Source organism: Phacochoerus africanus, chromosome 9 (genome assembly GCF_016906955.1).
Source record: "Phacochoerus africanus isolate WHEZ1 chromosome 9, ROS_Pafr_v1, whole genome shotgun sequence".
NCBI lineage: Eukaryota > Metazoa > Chordata > Mammalia > Artiodactyla > Suidae > Phacochoerus > Phacochoerus africanus.
In genome coordinates, this window is record NC_062552.1 from 13,635,195 (window position 1) to 13,651,907 (window position 16,713).

A 16,713-nucleotide genomic window follows, 5' to 3' on the forward strand; every position below is an offset into this window, starting at 1 on the left:
GTTCAAATGAATCTTACCCTAACCCATGGAGATGAGTTAAAATGATGATCTTGACTTTAAAAATGAGCAAACTGAGTAAAAAAGAATATGATCCCAAACAAAGTGATCTTGCAGAGATTTACGTTTTACCCAAACTCTTCCTTCTTTCTCTTCCCCACTTTGTTTACTCCATAAAACCCCCCAAAATAGAAAAACTACTCTACAACCCTATGGTGTAAAAGACAGCAGAGGCGATCAGAAGGCCAAGAATTCGAGCCAAAAGCCCTCTCCCTAGAGTCTTGGCCAATTCCTTCCTTAAGCAGCAACCTCCTTGGTTTTCAATAAGAGGGTTTGTTTGAATGGTCTGAGTTTAGCTCCACAGTGTTCACTCGCCCAGGGAAGGTGCTCCATGAGTACTGAGGGATGAAGAGGAAAACAGACAAAGGAGGAAGAATTCATTGGTTTTTCTCTGCATGTGTTTCAGCATGGCTCCCTGGGAAAGTAAGATTCTTGTGCCAGATATGACAAAAGCATGAAAAGTGAAGGGTCCTGGAACCTGCTGACCTTCTGGGAGCTGCTGGGGAGACCCGAGACCAGGTTCTGAAGGCAGAGCCACTGCGACTGCGACATCTTGCTGTTTTCCACTGACAGAACACACATGACACATAATTTTATAGAGATCTCCACACACGTGTCTTCTCGCTCTGTACCACCTCTGCCCAAATCCAACGTTTATGAGAAGGTGGCTAAACCCACAAGCAACTCCTGCCTTTTACCTCTATTTGCAGTATCAATAAAAACCCTGGACTCAAAACTGCAGTTACATTGATAAGGAAAAACACCTATCTCAACTCTGAAAATTTTGAGACAAAGGCTCTTTGCTTTAAATTAATAAGGAGGCGTAAAGCAGGTGTCTCCATGTTTGTCTACAAGCTTACTTTTCTTTTTAAGGGAAACAGAACTCACACTAATAAACACTGCATAATATGCTACTGGTGAAAGGATTAAAAGGTATGCACTTGGCCCTTGCTTAAATAAATGTTTCTCTACTCTGGAGTATAAATTTACAAAATGTAACACCAAAGAGAAAAGTCCAAATACAGAGTACAAAGCCATTTATATAACGGTAAATTTCCCATTCTATTCTAACATGCTACACATACAATGTTAAAAAAAAGTTCAATCTCTCTCTCTCTCTTTTTTTTTTTTGGCTACACTGTGAACCCACACCACAGCAGCCACCCAAGCTGCTAAAGTGACAACACTGGACACTTAACCGGCAGTGCCACAAGGAAACTTCTCAATCTCACTTTTTTTTTAATTAAAAAAATTTTTTTTTATTTTAATTTTAATTTTTTTGTCTTTTTAGGGCCGCACCTGCGGCATATGGAGGTTCCCAGGCTAGGGGTCGAATCAGAGCTATAGCCACCGGCCTACACCACAGCATCACCAGATCGGAGCTACTTCTGCAACCTACACCACAGCTCACAGCAGCGCCGAGTGAGGCCAGGGATCAAACCTGCATCCTCATGGATGCTAGTCAGTTTCATTTCCACTGAGGCATGATGGGAACTCCTCAATCTCACTTTTAAAGGTTAACTAGGGGAATATTTTTCCCTTGCCCTAATACAACACTAGAAAAAAATAACTTTAAGAACACAACGAACACAGGCGAGGATAAATGTAAGTGTCCTCACTGCCATCACCAGCAGAGGTATCATATTAGTGCCTGGTTTCTCTTCTGAGTTGCCATTGGCTCTTCCCCTTCTCTCCATTCCCCATAGCAGATGGGTCCCAGGGTGCTAGACTCTTCTCTCATGTCTTCTATTCCACTTAATTCTTTCTTCCTTAACAAGCTAACAGGTGCCTCTTTCTTTACCTCCTACAACCTTCCCACAAAAATGTACATGACCTTTCTGGGCAGACAACAAACCCTGAACAACCTGCTAGGCCTCTAAATCAGATGCTTTGCTATCATTTCCAACTCAACCCACAGAGAAACCGAACTCTTTTAACTTTTCCCTGCATCAAACCAGCTCTTTCTTCTTTAGTTCCTGCTGAATTTTCAGTCACTCAGCTTCCAACTCCAGATTCATCTCTGACTCTTGCTGTATTGTCTTCTCCCACATGCCATCAGCATCAAAGTCCTGGGTGCTTTATTTCTGCGATGTTTTAATAATCCTTCCCTTCCTCATCTCCAGTCTGATGGCATCATTCAAGTGTAGGCCTTCATTACCTCTTTTCTGGCAAAAGTGATTGAATACCATGCCCAGCCCTCCCACTGACCAAACCCCATTTATTTTGTGCTCTGCTTTCACATTAATCTTCTGAAAGGAAGCATGAACTAGGTCACTGCTTTGTTCAAAATAGGCAGTAGAGACACTGAATGTAACAAAGTCCAACTCTGGCCTCAAGGATTTCCACAGCTGGACTTGGTCTCAACCTCTTTCTAGATGTGTCACCCAGGACTCCCCTTCATGTGCCAGCTCTATGCTATGTCAGTCTCTGAATACAGTTGATATTCTTTTGTGTATTATTGGCATATCTGTCTACAATCCAATGACCAAATATATATAAGATGTTAATAAAAAAGATCTTGAGCATCTGTTACTAAGTAAATTGCTCAGTATTTAATATTTTTGAAGCTACTATCCATTATTGCCTCACTGTTAATTTTTATTTTCTAACTGGTCCTGCTAGTGTAAAGAATTGCAATTTGTATTTCGACCTTTTTCTTGCCACATTGCTATTTGGAAGTTCTAGAAGCTTATTTGGAGATTTCTTAATGTTTTTCAAATATATGACTTTATTATCTACAAATAAAGAAGTTTTTGCTTCTTTCTTTCCAATCTGAACTTCTTTTATTTCTTTTCCTGCTTAACTGCACTGGCTAAGAACGCCAGCCAATGCTGAATAGAAGTGGCTAGAGCAATATCCTCATCTCATTCCCCATCTTGGGTGGAAAGTGTTCAGGTCTTTTACTGTTAAATATGATGACAGCTGTAGATGTTTAAGGGATATACTTCACATTTTGAAGAGGTTTCTGTCTACTACGAGCTTGCTGCAAGTTTAAATCATAAATAAGTATTAAACTCTGTCAAATGCTTTTTTCTGGAATCTACTGAGAGGATCACATAGTTTTTCTTTTTTTATTCTGTTAATATGAATTGCATTTATTTTTAATAAATAATACTTTACTTTTAGAGTAGTTTTAGGTTGATAGAAAAATTAAGGAACTAGTGCAAAGAGTTCCCATATACCCCCTCTTCTCGAATACCCCTTTGGCAGTTTCTGTTATTATTAATAACTTGCATTAGTATGTTATATTTGTTAACATTGATACTTTATTAATTTAACTAAATTCCATACAGTATAGCTGACAGTTCTATGAGTCTGGATAAATGCATAATGTCATATATCCACCCTACAGTATCACATAGAATAGTTCACTGCCCTAAGAACATTCCTCTAGGCAACTACTGATCCCCACCTCCCTGAAGCCCCAAGTTTGCACTGAATTTTAATTTGGATTTAAAGTGGACCTAGCAAAACTTCCCTAACATGGGAAAGGAACAACTCACTCAAATCCAGGAAGCACAACGAGTACCATATAAAATAAACCCAAGGAGGAACACCCCAAGACATATATTAATCAAACTGACCAAAATTAAAGACAAAGAGAAAATATTGAAAGCAGCTAGGGAAAAGAAACAAATAACATACAAGGGAACCCCAATAACGTTATCGGCAGATTTTTCAGCAGAAACTCTGCAGGCCAGAAGGGAGTGGCATGATATACTTAACATGATGGAAGGAAAAAAACCTCTAAGCAAGATTACTTTCCCCAGCAAGGCTCTCATTCAGATTTGAAGGAGATATCAAAAGCTTCACAGATAAGCAAAAGCTAAGAGAATTCAGCAACACTAAACCAGCTTTACAGCAAATACTAAAGGAACTTCTCTAGGCAGAAAAGCCCCAACAGGCCACAAATAACAAGGCTCACTAGTAAAGGTATATATACAGTAAAGATAACACAAAATCATCCACGCACAATTATGCTACCAAAATAAGAAATCATGAGAAGAGGATGGTACAAATGCAGGACACTGGAGATGGACTTGCAATTAAGAGACCAGCAACTTAAAAAACAATCATATATATATCAAAACTCCAGAATAACTGCAAACCAAAAATCTACAATTGATACACAAACAAATAAGAAAAATCACCTCAAATACAACACTAAAGATAGTCATCAAACCACAAGAGAAGAGAACAAGAGAAAGGAAGAAAAAAGAACAAATCCAAAGCAATTAATAAAATGGCAATAAGAACATACATATCAGTAATTACCTTAAAAGTTAATGGACTAAACACCCCAACAAAAAGACATAGACTGGCTGAATGGATACAAAAACAAGACCCATATACACGCTGTCTTCAAGAGACCCACTTCACTTCTAGGGACACATACAAATTGAAAGTGAGAGGATGGAAGAAAATATTCCATGCAAACAGGAATCAAAAGAAAGCTGGAGTAGCAATACTCATATCAGACAAAATAGACTTTAAAATGAAGAATATTTTAAAGGACAAGGCAGGTCACTACCTAATGATCAAAGGATCAATCAAGAAGATATAATAATTTTAAATAGCTACGCACCCAACATATAAGGCAACTGCTAACAACTTTAAAAGGACAAATCAACAATAACACAATCATAGTGGGGGACTTTAACACCCCACTTACAGCAATGGACAGATCATCCAGACAGAAAAATCAATAAGGAAACACAGGCCCTGAGTGAAGCATTAGACCAAATGGACTTAATAGATATTTATAGGACATTCCATTCAAAAGCAACAGAATACACATTCTTCTCAAGTGCACATGGAACATTCTCTAAGACTGATCACATCCTGGGCTGCAAAATCCAACCTCGGTAACTTTAAGAAAACTGAAATCATATCAAGCATCTTTTCTGACCAAAACACTATACGACTGGAAATCAACAACAAGAAAAAAACTGCAAAAAACACAAACACATGGAGACTCAACAACATGCTACTAAACCAATGGATCACTGAAGAAATCAAATGGGAAAATTAAAAAATACCTAGAAGCAAATGACAACAAAGATACAATACTCCAAAATCTATGGGATGCAGAAAAAGCCATTCTAAGAGGAAAGTTTATAGCAATACAAGCCCACCTCAGGAAACAAGAAAAAGTTCAAATAAACAAGCTAACTTTACATCTAAAGCAGCTCGAGGAAAAAGCAGACAAGACCTAAAGTGAGTAGAAGAAAAGAAATCATAAAGATCAGAGCAGAAATCAATGAAACAGAAATGAAGAAAACCATAGAAAAGATCAATGAAACGAAAAGCTGGTTCTTTGAGAAGATCAACAAAATTGATAAACCCCTAGCCAGACTTAAGAAAAAATAGGAGAGGACTCCAATCAATAACATTAGAAATGAAAAAGAAGAAGTAACAACAGACACCACAGAAATACAAAGGATCATAAGAGCCTACTACCTGCAACTATATGCCAATAAAACCGAAAACCTAGAAGAAATGGACAAACTCTTAGAAAGGTACAATATTCCAAGACTAAACCAAGACGAAATAGAAAAGATGAACAGACCAATCACAAGAACTGAAATTGAAACTGTGATTAAAAAACTTCCAACAAACAAAAGTCCAGGACCTGATGGCTTCACAGGCAAATTCTATCAAACATTTAGAGAAGAGCTAACACCTCTCCTTCTGAAACTATTCCAAAAAATTGCAGAGGAAGGAACACTCTCAAACTCATTCTATGAGGCCACCATCACCCTGATACCAAAACCAGACAAAGACACCACAAAAAAAGAAAACTACAGGCCAGTTTCACCAATGAACATTGATGCAAAAATCCTCAACAAAATACTAGCAAACTGAATCCAACAATACAGTAAAAGGATTGTACATCATGATCAAGTGGGATTTATCCCAGGGATGCAAGGGCCAAGCACTCTCTGACATAAATTACAGCAATATCTTCTCAGATCCACCTCTTAGAGTAATGACAATAAAAACAAAAATAAACACATGGGATTTAATCAAACTTAAAAGTTTCTGCACAGCCAAGGAAACCCTAAACAAAATGAAAAGACAACCCACAGAATGGGAGAAAATCTTTGCAAATGAATCAACTGATAAGGGATTAATCTCCAAAATTTATAAACACCTTCTGCAGCTCCATACCAAGAAAACAAACAACCCCATCAAAAAATGGGCAGAAGATCTAAACAGACAATTCTCCAAAGAAGACATACAGATGGCCAAAAAACAAATGAAAAGATGTTCAACATCACGCATTATTAGAGAAATGCAAATCAAAACCACGATGAGGTACCACCTTATACCAGCCAGAAAGGCCATCACCAAAAAGTCTACAAACAGTAAGTGCTGGAGAGGGTGTGGAGAAAAAGGAACCCTATTACACTGCTGGTGGGATTGTAAATTGGTGCAACCACTATGGAAAACAGTATGGAGAGTCCTCAGAAAGCTAAAAATAGAACTACCATTTGATCCAGCAATCCCACTCCTGGGCATCTATCCAGAGGAAACCTTGACTCGAAAAGACACATGTACTCCGATGTTCATTACAGCACCATTTTCAATAACCAAGACATGGAAACAATCTAAATGTCCATTGACAGAGGAGTGGATCAAGAAGATGTGGTACATATACACAATGGAATATTATTCAGCTATTAAAAGGAAAAAAATACCAGCATTTGTAACAACATGGATGGACCTAGAAACTATCATGCTAAGTGAAGTCAGTCAGACAATGAGACACCAACATCAAATGCTTCCACTGATATGTGGAACCTGAAAAAAGGACACAATGAACTTCTTTGTGACTTCTACTGACTCACAGACTTTAAAAAACTTATGGTTTCCAAAGGAGACAGTTAGGGGGGTGGGGGGATGTGCTGGGGTTGTGGGATGGAAATCCTATAATATTGGATTGTGATGATCATTGTACAACTATAACTGTAATAAATGCATTGAGGAGTTCGCATTGAGGAGTTCCCAGTCGTGGCTCAGTGGTTAACGAATCCGACTAGGAACCATGAGGCTGCGGGTTCTCATCCCTGGCCTTGCTCAGTGGGTTAAGGATCAGGTGTTGCTGTGAGCTGTGGTGTAGGTTGCAGAGTCGGCTTGGATCCCATGTTGCTGTGGCTCTGGCGTAGGCCGGTGGCTACAGCTCCTATTCGACCCCTAGCCTGGGAACCTCCATATGCTGAGGGATCGGCCGAGAAATGGCAAAAAGACAAAAATAAATAAATAAAAATAAATAAATAAATAAATAAATAAATGTATTGAGTAATTAAAAAAAATAAAATAAAAATTTTTAAAAGTGGACCTAGTATATTATAAACACTGAATTAAAGATGGTGATTATTAATAGAATCAATGAAAATAGCATTCTAGGAGTATAGTTCCAGGGATGAATATAAAGAATGTGAGACTTTCTCCCTGTATAACATTTGGGTAGAAATAGTGGTAACTCAATGAAATACTCAAAATGACAGCTCCTCCTTTCTTCTAGTCAGCACTCTTACCTTAGAATATTTGTTACTAAAATGCACAAAATCCTTATATGTTATATAAACAGTAAATACTGCAGGTAAGTGATTATTTACCAGCATGTAATTAGGCACAACTTCAAAAACTACCCAAACATAGACTATATGAAAAAATATTCCAGGGAGTTCCTGTCGTGGCTCAGTGGTTAACGAATCTGAGTAGGAACCATGAGGTTGCAGGTTTTGATCCCTGGCCTTGCTCAGTGGGTTAAGGATCCGGTGTTGCCGTGAGCTGTGGTGTAGGTGGTGTACATTGCTGATGCAGCTCGGATCCCGTGTTGCTGTGGCTCTGGCGTAGGCCAGAGGCTACAGCTCCGATTAGACCCCTAGCCTGGGAACCTCCATAAGCCTTGGGAGCGGCCCCAGAAATGACAAAAAGAAAAAAAAAAGAAAGAAAAAAGAACAAATACTCCTTAGGAAAAAACAAATTAATGACAAGAAAATCCAAGTTGGTGGTGAGATTTCTACGGTCCAGGGGCACTTTGCCTTTGGGGTCAGGTGATAGAGGGGCATCAAGATAATCCAGCCAAATGTGACTAACAATTTACAATTTAGCTAGACCTGAATCTTCTTTCTCTTAAACTGGTGAGTGTCCTTCTGGTCCCACAGATATCCCTCTCTCTGTTCCCTCCTCCCTTCCCCTCTTTTTTCTTTCTTTCTTCCTTTCCTTTTCCTTCCTTCCTTCCTTCTTTCCTTTCTTTCTCTTCACTCAACACTCACTGTGAGGCTGGCATGCACTATGGGCACCATTCCAGGTAAACTACTAACTTTTTACATGTCCACATGGTTCTGCCTTTCCCAGAATGTCACATCATTGGAATCATGCATCATGCAGCCCTTTTAAACTGCCTTCTTTCACTTAGCAACATGCATTTAAGGTTCCTTCATGTTTTTCATGGCTTGAGAGCTCATACAGTATTCTCTTGTATGGATGTACCACAGTGTGTTTAACCATTTCCTTACTGAAGGACCTTTTGGTTGTTTCCAATTTTTGGCAATTATGAATAAAGCTGCAATAAACACTCATGTGAAGGTCTTTGTATGGACATAAGTTTTCAACTCATTTGGGTAAACACCTAGAAACATGATTGCTTGGCTGAATGATAATGTGTTCAGCATTATATGAAACTTTCACACTATCCCCCAAAGTGGTTACACCGCTTTTCATTCTCCCCAGCAATAAATGAGAGTTCTTATTATTTCACATCCTCACAAGCTTTGGTATTGTGAGATTTTTGGATTTTAGCCATTCTAATAGGTATGTAGTAGCATCTCATTGTGGTTTTAATGAGTAATTTCCTTTTTACATATGAGATTGAGCATTTTTTTAATGTGCATATTTGTATTTGCCATTTGTATATCTTCTTTGATGAGGTGTCTGTTTAGTTCTTTTGCTCATTTTTTTCACTGGGTGGTTTGTTTTTTGTTTTTTGTTGTTGTTGTTTTGTTTTTTTTTGGCTTTTTAGGGCCAGACCTGTGGCATACGGAAGTTCCCAGGCTAAGGGTTGAATTGGCCTATGCCACAGCCACAGCCACTCGAGATCTGAGCCACATCTACACCACAGCTCAGGGCAACACCAGACCCTTAACCCACTGAGTGAGGCCAGGGATGGAACCCTCATCCTTATAGATACTAGTCAGGTTTGCTGAGCCATAATGGGAACTCCAGGGTAGTTCATTTTCTTACTGTTGAATTTTAAGGGTTCTCTGAGTATTTTGGGTAACAGCGCTCTATCAGACGAATTTTACGAATATTTACTCCCAGTCTGTAGCCTTCTTTTTATTCTCTCAACAATGTCTTTGCAGAGTTGAAGTTTTTACTTTTAATGAAGTCCTATTAATCAATTTAACTTTATGGATCATGCTTTTGATGTTGAATCTAAAAAGTTATCACCAATCCCAAGATCTCCTAGATTGCACTTATGCTATTTTCTAGAAGTGTTACAGCTTTGCATTTTACATTTAGATCTGTGGTCCACTTTGAGTTAATTTTTGTGGAGAGTATAAGATCTGTATCTAAATTCATTTCTGTGCCTAGGGATGTCTGGTTGTTCCAGAATCCTTTGTCTCTTCTGTGCTTAAATTTTGATATCTTCTGCTAACCTATCTTTTAGTTATTTAATTCTCTCTTCAGTTGGATGTATTCTGCTGTGAAACTCCAAGTTTTAATTTTGGTTTTGGGTTTGTCGAGGTAAGAATTTGTATTGGGTAATTTTCCAAATTTGTTTTGTCACTTTATATGATTTTCAGTCCTCTCCAACATTTAAAAATCTTATCTTTTTATCTCTTTAAATACAATAAGCATAGTTATTGTAAAGGTCATGCCAGCAATTTGAATATCTGAAATACCTGTGAGTCTCTTTTTACTTTTCATTATTTCTGCTAGTTCTTGCTCATGTTGCCTTACCTTATAATGCATCTCTTTATCTCTGATAGCATTCTATACATTGTACTTTTTAAAATGGCTTGTGGAATCATAAGACTTAGGATTACATTTGCTTTTCTGCCAGGTGCCCATGGGGACCTGCATTCTAGGATCACTGTGATCCAATTTTAGTGCTTGAGATTTCCTGGACTTATAATCACATAACAATCCATGTGAAGACTGGTTTATTTCTGTTTCACCCTTATACCCCCATCTAAGGCTGGGTCACAATCCACTTTGCCAAATGAAAGTATAAGAAGTTTGCCAAGGACTCCACCTCTGAAAGACCCAGAACTCCAACACTTTTGTCCTCTTAGGCTCCCTAGACTCTGCAAGGCAGAAACATTGTTCTGCCATTAAGCTGCTTTTATCTGAATAACAAATACCCAAACACCAGATTCACCTCTCTACATTTCCACCTCCTCTTTGATCTTGGTCTGGTGATGCCTCACTAACTTGGGATTTTCTTCAATGCCTTCAAGAAAGGTTTTTAATATCTTGTCCAATCCTAGGTATCCTTGGTTCTGCAGGATCAGAACAGGACTCTTCATCCTATGAGTTCCACAATTATTTTCCTCTTGTGGCCTTTAACACAACTAACTTTATATTATATTGTGCATATGTTCCCTACCCCAACCCCATCAGAATGCTAGGATCAGGTCTGAGTCATTTGTTCACTGCCTTGAATACCAAGTGCCTTGGTTAAATTGTACTAACCTGCCTTCTTTGATGTTTTTGCTAGTTATTCATATCAAAATCTCGTTGTTTTAAATCAATAAAACTTCATGCTTATATAGTCATCCTTAAAAAGACTTTTCCCTTTCCCATTTGCTTTCAATATTTACAGCGTCTTCAAGAAAAGACCTTATCTACTTCAGTATCTTTTTAAAAATTTTGAGTCTATTACGTCATTTATTTGATTTCAAGATGATTATATTTTCCAGATGTGCCTGATGACATGCATATGTGTATTTAAATGTGGTGACTGAACATTCATTTTGTTTTGAAAATTTTATGATGCTTCTTAGGAACTATCAAAGGATACCTAGTGAATCGCTAAAGTGCATATACTGGATAGGAAGTCACCAGAACATTTTCTGTGTATAAAGCAATTAATGATTTTTTTTTTTAAATGTGTTTTTGTGCCTCTTTCTCATTTTATTGCTTCTCCTTCGCTAAGTAACCATATATGGAATTGCTCAGGACTTCACTGCCTTTTTCTGTAGGGAAAGAATTAAATTCATCACAAGGTCGACTATCTGTTCTGAAACCTCTAGGAATCAACAGCAAGGGAAGAAAGAGCTACTTAAGTTCTTTCTTTCTGAGTAGTAAAGACATTTTTGGTTGCAAATGTAACTACATTTAACTACATCAGTAATTGGTCAGGGAAAACTTAAGCACCCAGATTTAGCCAGGATGCCAGTGTTTATACTTCCAACATCATGTATTTCCTCTCTCTTAAAAGATTTCATATTATTTGTTCAATGTGTGCCTTCCTTACTGGAGCTGCAATGCTTAGTATCAAGGACAATTCCTATACTGCCTTCAACAAACATCAAGGATAACATTTAGCATTTTAGTGGGTTTCAACACTCCAAAAGCTTAGTTAGATTTTCCATCATAACCTCCAAAGGTAAATAAGCCTAATCTATTCTGGATTCCACCTCCTCACCCAACATGTCCTAGATTCTGACTGTATTATATGTTCAAATAGAGCCTTACTTCATCCCATCTCAAAAACCAAAGCTACTGCCAGTGTCATTAGTTAGCAGCTGGCTGCATTTCTCCTTCCTTTTGGCACTAAGTATCCCTTTGGTACCCAATAAAATACTGGTACTAAAACCAGCCTTCAATTAGTCAGGAGTTGGTCATTCAGATCCCCTGCTTCTCATATTCTTTTTTCCTACCTACCCTCTAACTTTTGGGCTCCTCACTGGCACACATTCCATCAAAGGCTGGTCAGAGCAAGGAGGATAGCACTAAGCAGTGGACTCTGTGACTGGCTAGAAACTCCAAAGGAGTACATAAAGTTAGTAGGTGGTTGAAACTCTGAAAGTTTGAAGAATTTTTCTGATTCTATTAATTGTTCTTAGTAGGACACAGAAAAGACTGCTAGACCAGTCAATAACCAGAGTTACTAACTATCATGATGTAACCATTTTTGTTTTTCCATTTTCTAGGTGGTGATATTGCATAGTCTTCCACTTATCCAACCTGTGAATTGGAATATGTTATTTCACCTCTCTGAGCCTCATTTCATCATCAATAAATGAGAAACAGTAACCAGACAGGTTTTGTTCTGAAGACCCCAGCATGAATTCCAAGAAAGAAATAATGTATGAAAGTGCTTTGTAAATGTAGAGGAACATTTGAATTTTGTATCATTACCAACATTAACTGTTTTGTTCATGGTTTACATTTCACATCAGAATGCTGATTTTTCTTCTTTTCAGAAGCAGAGGTGTTTCACACAGGTTATTGTGGTGGATACAATTCTGGACTTTGGCACACTTGGCCGCATGCATGCCAAATTCCATGAGTGCTTACCTTGGGAGGTTTCCTAATGTTGGAAACATAAAATTTCAACAGCAGAAGGAGACAAGGTTGTCAACACAGCAGCCACCCATCAGAGGGAGCAATGAAAGAGAAAAAAAAAACAAAAACAAAAGAAACTCAGTATCTTGATTACATGATCTGAAACATATTCTACTTCACAAAGATCACTGCCTGAAGTGATCAACTCGTATATTTGCTCAAAAATATATAGTATGGACTTAATAAGTTTCTTTCTTAGTTTAACAGAATGTATCCAGTCATTCAAAGGTATTTTTAATGATTCTAAAAAAGTCAACAAAAGAGCATCAGAATAAAGAAATGCTGTAATCATTCTACATGCAAATACTTTAAAATCAATTTTCATATTTAAATTTGTTCTTAAATTGGTATTAATATATATTTTTTCTTTGATAAACACTCTAATTTATATAGGATATTTTCCTGCATTTAAAAACCACAGTTTTCGGAGTTCCCTCATGGCTCAGCAGGTCAAGGATTCAGCATTGCCACTGCTGTGGCTCAGGTTTGATCCCTGGCCCAGGGACTTCCACATGCTGCAGGTAAGGAAAATAAACAAACAAACAAACAAATAAATAAGGAAATTTTTAAAAACCATGGTTTAGATAACAATTTTCACATATTTCAACCCTGAATATAAATTTAAAAGCAAGTTACATCTTTCCTTATCACCAACCACACATGCATTTTAAAAAATCATTTTTACATTCAAAAATGACTGGATTGCCCCCAGAAAAAACACTGACAGGAAATAGTTTTCAAAGTAACAAACCATTAGGCTGACTTGCTTTCTAAATGTTTTGTTCAAAATTAAGGAACTGAACTGTGATTTTTACAATATGTCATCCTATTACAGGATCTTGGCCTTCGTGATGTGGTTATTCTTAATCAATCTCTAATACCATCATTCAGAAATTGCAAAATTAGTGTTAAATAGAAATGGGGGAATTTTTCTTGTGGCTTGAATCCTTCTTCAAAGGGAAGAGAATCCAGGGCAGACAGCATGGAAATCTAAAGTACAGGCCAAATCTGCATGGTGTCCTTTCTCCATCACTGCCTCCAACACTGCTCACTGAACTTTGAGGGCCCCAAATAAAACCCAGAGCTCATTTCAAGGAAAGAACTCCATGGATTCCACAATCAGATAGACAACTCTGACCTTCAAGTCTAGGGGAAGAAATCATGACATTTCTTCTGATGAAAAGAAAAAATTATCTTCTTGAAATTCCATGAATTAGCTAAAAAAAAGAAGTGAGTCCTTATGTTCTGACCTCAGACAGGCCCAAGAGGAATGTGATTTTTGTCTTCAGGCTTTAGAGGGAAACTATCTAGAAAAACTGGTATCCCTGGCTGCTATTAAGCAAGTCTCAACATTCTGTGTATCCACCTCTAACACAAGATAAACATTTATAGATGTTTTTATAAAAATTCATGAGTGTTTTTAATTCTAAGACAGCCATGGATATCTTTGTGCATAAAACTTGAGGTTTCTGTCAAGAAAATTTCCTTACATGAAACAACTGCTCTAGAAAGTATCTGTTTTGAGTAGATAGAAGAATAATGAAAACCTCATGCACCGTACTTTTGACAAAGCCTTCTCTTATTTTGTTTGCTTTATTCTTTAAAAGCCATTTAAATCATGGCTTTATTCAACAGGGCAAAAAAAAAAACAAGCCACTTGACGTGGCTTATAATTAGGCAGCCATATGAAATAGCATGGGCCAAATGAATAAAATACATGGTTTGCATTTAGGCTACAAGGAACTAAGTAACCTTAAGGGGTTGGACATGCTAACAGAAATTCCAGGGATTTCTCCATAGCTGCACAGTCATCACCACCAGCAGCAGAGAACCAGTGCTGGTTTGTAGCCAGCAGCATACTGTCCTCCTTAGCCATCTAATAATAGAGCTATCCTCTCCTTATTGACCTTTCAATACAGTTTGCTTTATTTTCATCAGGAAACCAATCTTATTTCAGAACTTTAAGTACTTTATAAGTGTATCCCTTTCTCTTAGAAAGACAGCACATAATAGGAGAAGGCCAATGTAATTCTGCCACCTTCTTTTGTGTTTCTTAGGATGGTTTGTGAAGAATAAATGGAGACCGGGCTGTGTGGGAGAAAAGCAAGCCACTAAGTAAAGTGGCAGCTACCCAAATTTACTCATCATTTAGCTTAGAACAAGGATCTTGACTATATCAGGTTTATCACAACTATACTTCATTAAGTGGTAAACTTTTCTTAAGGTTTGAATTTCGTGATAAGCAACTAATTCATCCTAATTCAGAACCACAGTTTTCTGCCCCAAACCCCAGAGGCTATATCAGCCTTTGGTAGTTCTGAAGAAACAGTTTTCCAATATAAGTAATACCGATACTATAACGAAATATATATATATACATATATATGTGTATAAACATATATATGATGTTATCTTTGGGGGGAAAAAAACTAAGGTGATGTTGTGACCTAAAGAGAAAAATTTTTTATATGTTATCTATGGAAAAGGATGAATGATATAAACATCAGGACATAACCAATATTAAACACGTATTTTTTTTTTTCAGTTTCAGCCTTTGTTCATTATACCAATAGTCTTATCAACAAAGAGTTTCATCTAACTCTTGGTTAGATTCAGCCTAGTGCCTAGATACCTGTGTGGCTCATTTACAGAATCAGGCTAAGCAAACATGCAATGAACTACAAAGAGCATCCCCTCAAGCAGCTCTAACTGACCTGCAGACACACACCTGGAGAGGAAATAAGGACATGCAATTCTACACTGATTGCTGGTAGCTCTATTTTTCAAAACTCCACAGCTTCCTATCTCTCCCAAGACGAGCAAGTGGATGGATGGATCTCTCCAAGGTCACCCACACTGTGTACATTCCCCACACAACTCCTGTTATTTCCATGCCTTTCTCCCACTCTGTCTCCCCTTCTGCCTGATCAAAATTTCCCTCTGTCCCACACCCAGCTCAGGGCTCCACCCTCTCAATTCCTCCCAAATTGTTTGCGACTACCTTGGCCTTCACTGCCTCTGATACCCGAGGATTCCTATGGTCAACAAAACAGCTTAACACTAACTCGCACACACAACGTCCTGTAGCCTTCGGTAATCCTGTCTCAATTGGAATCCTGTGTATCCTTAGAACTTAAAGCAGAGGCCATGCCACATGCCACTCTCACGAGCTTGGTCTCCAATCTCACATATTTATGTTGAACTGAAACCGTTACAAGAACTCAGAAGTAATTATTACATTAGTGGGTTAAATATACTCTAGATAGGAGGATTTTCTTCCATCACCACCATAATCCCATAATCCCCAAATCTGGGGGGCAAGATTGTTTGCATTTAATAGCAGCAAAGACTTCCAGGATTGTCAGAAAATGTAGACTGTTTCCAATGTCTTATTTAAAAATAATTATTTCTCTAGATCAACATTTCTTTCTTTCTTTCTTTTTTTTTTTTTTTTGGTCTTTTCTAGGGCCACACCCGCTGCATATGGAGGTTCTCAGGCTAGGGGTCTAATTGGAGCTGTAGCCGCCGGCCTACACCACAGCCACAGCAATGCGGGATCTGAGCTGCGTCTGCAACCTACACCACAGCTCACGGCAACGCTGGATCCCTGACCCACTGAGCAAGGCCAGGGATCGAACCCGAAACCTCATGGTTCCTGGTCGGGTTCATTAACCACCGCACCATGACAGGAACTCCTAGGTCAACATTTCGGGAACCCCTAGATCAACATCTCGTACAGAGAAGTTCAAGAGGATGTTCAGAAGGGTCAAACCCTCAAAGGTTTCAGAGGTCAACACAGTTCAGAAATGCAGTTTCAATCTGATGAGAGGACCACACACACACACACACACACACACACACACACACACACACACACGTGCACACACAGAAATGGGGCTGTAAAGATAAGCCAAAGTCTGCGTCCGGCCAGTTCTTGAAATGAGGAGTCGGTACTTAATTTAGTAGGTAGTACAAACCTGGCAAGTTTAACAAGAGAATGAAATAAATAAGCCAGTATAAATAGTATATTACAATGACAACAACCTACAGAGCGCCATTGTTTCCTCACAC

At 38.2% G+C, this 16,713-nt stretch overlaps 1 protein-coding gene across 7 annotated transcripts in view; it reads right to left on the minus strand.

Annotated features, from left to right (window-relative positions):
* Positions 1 to 16,713, minus strand: part of KIF13A (kinesin family member 13A) — a 230,244-nt gene that overhangs the window by 125,204 nt on the left and 88,327 nt on the right. For all 7 annotated transcript variants that reach the window (XM_047797097.1, XM_047797093.1, XM_047797094.1 and 4 more), the window contains exon 3: positions 12,595 to 12,607. In XM_047797097.1, the coding sequence (XP_047653053.1) occupies positions 12,595 to 12,607 (13 nt within the window). The remainder of the gene's footprint in view (positions 1 to 12,594; positions 12,608 to 16,713) is intronic.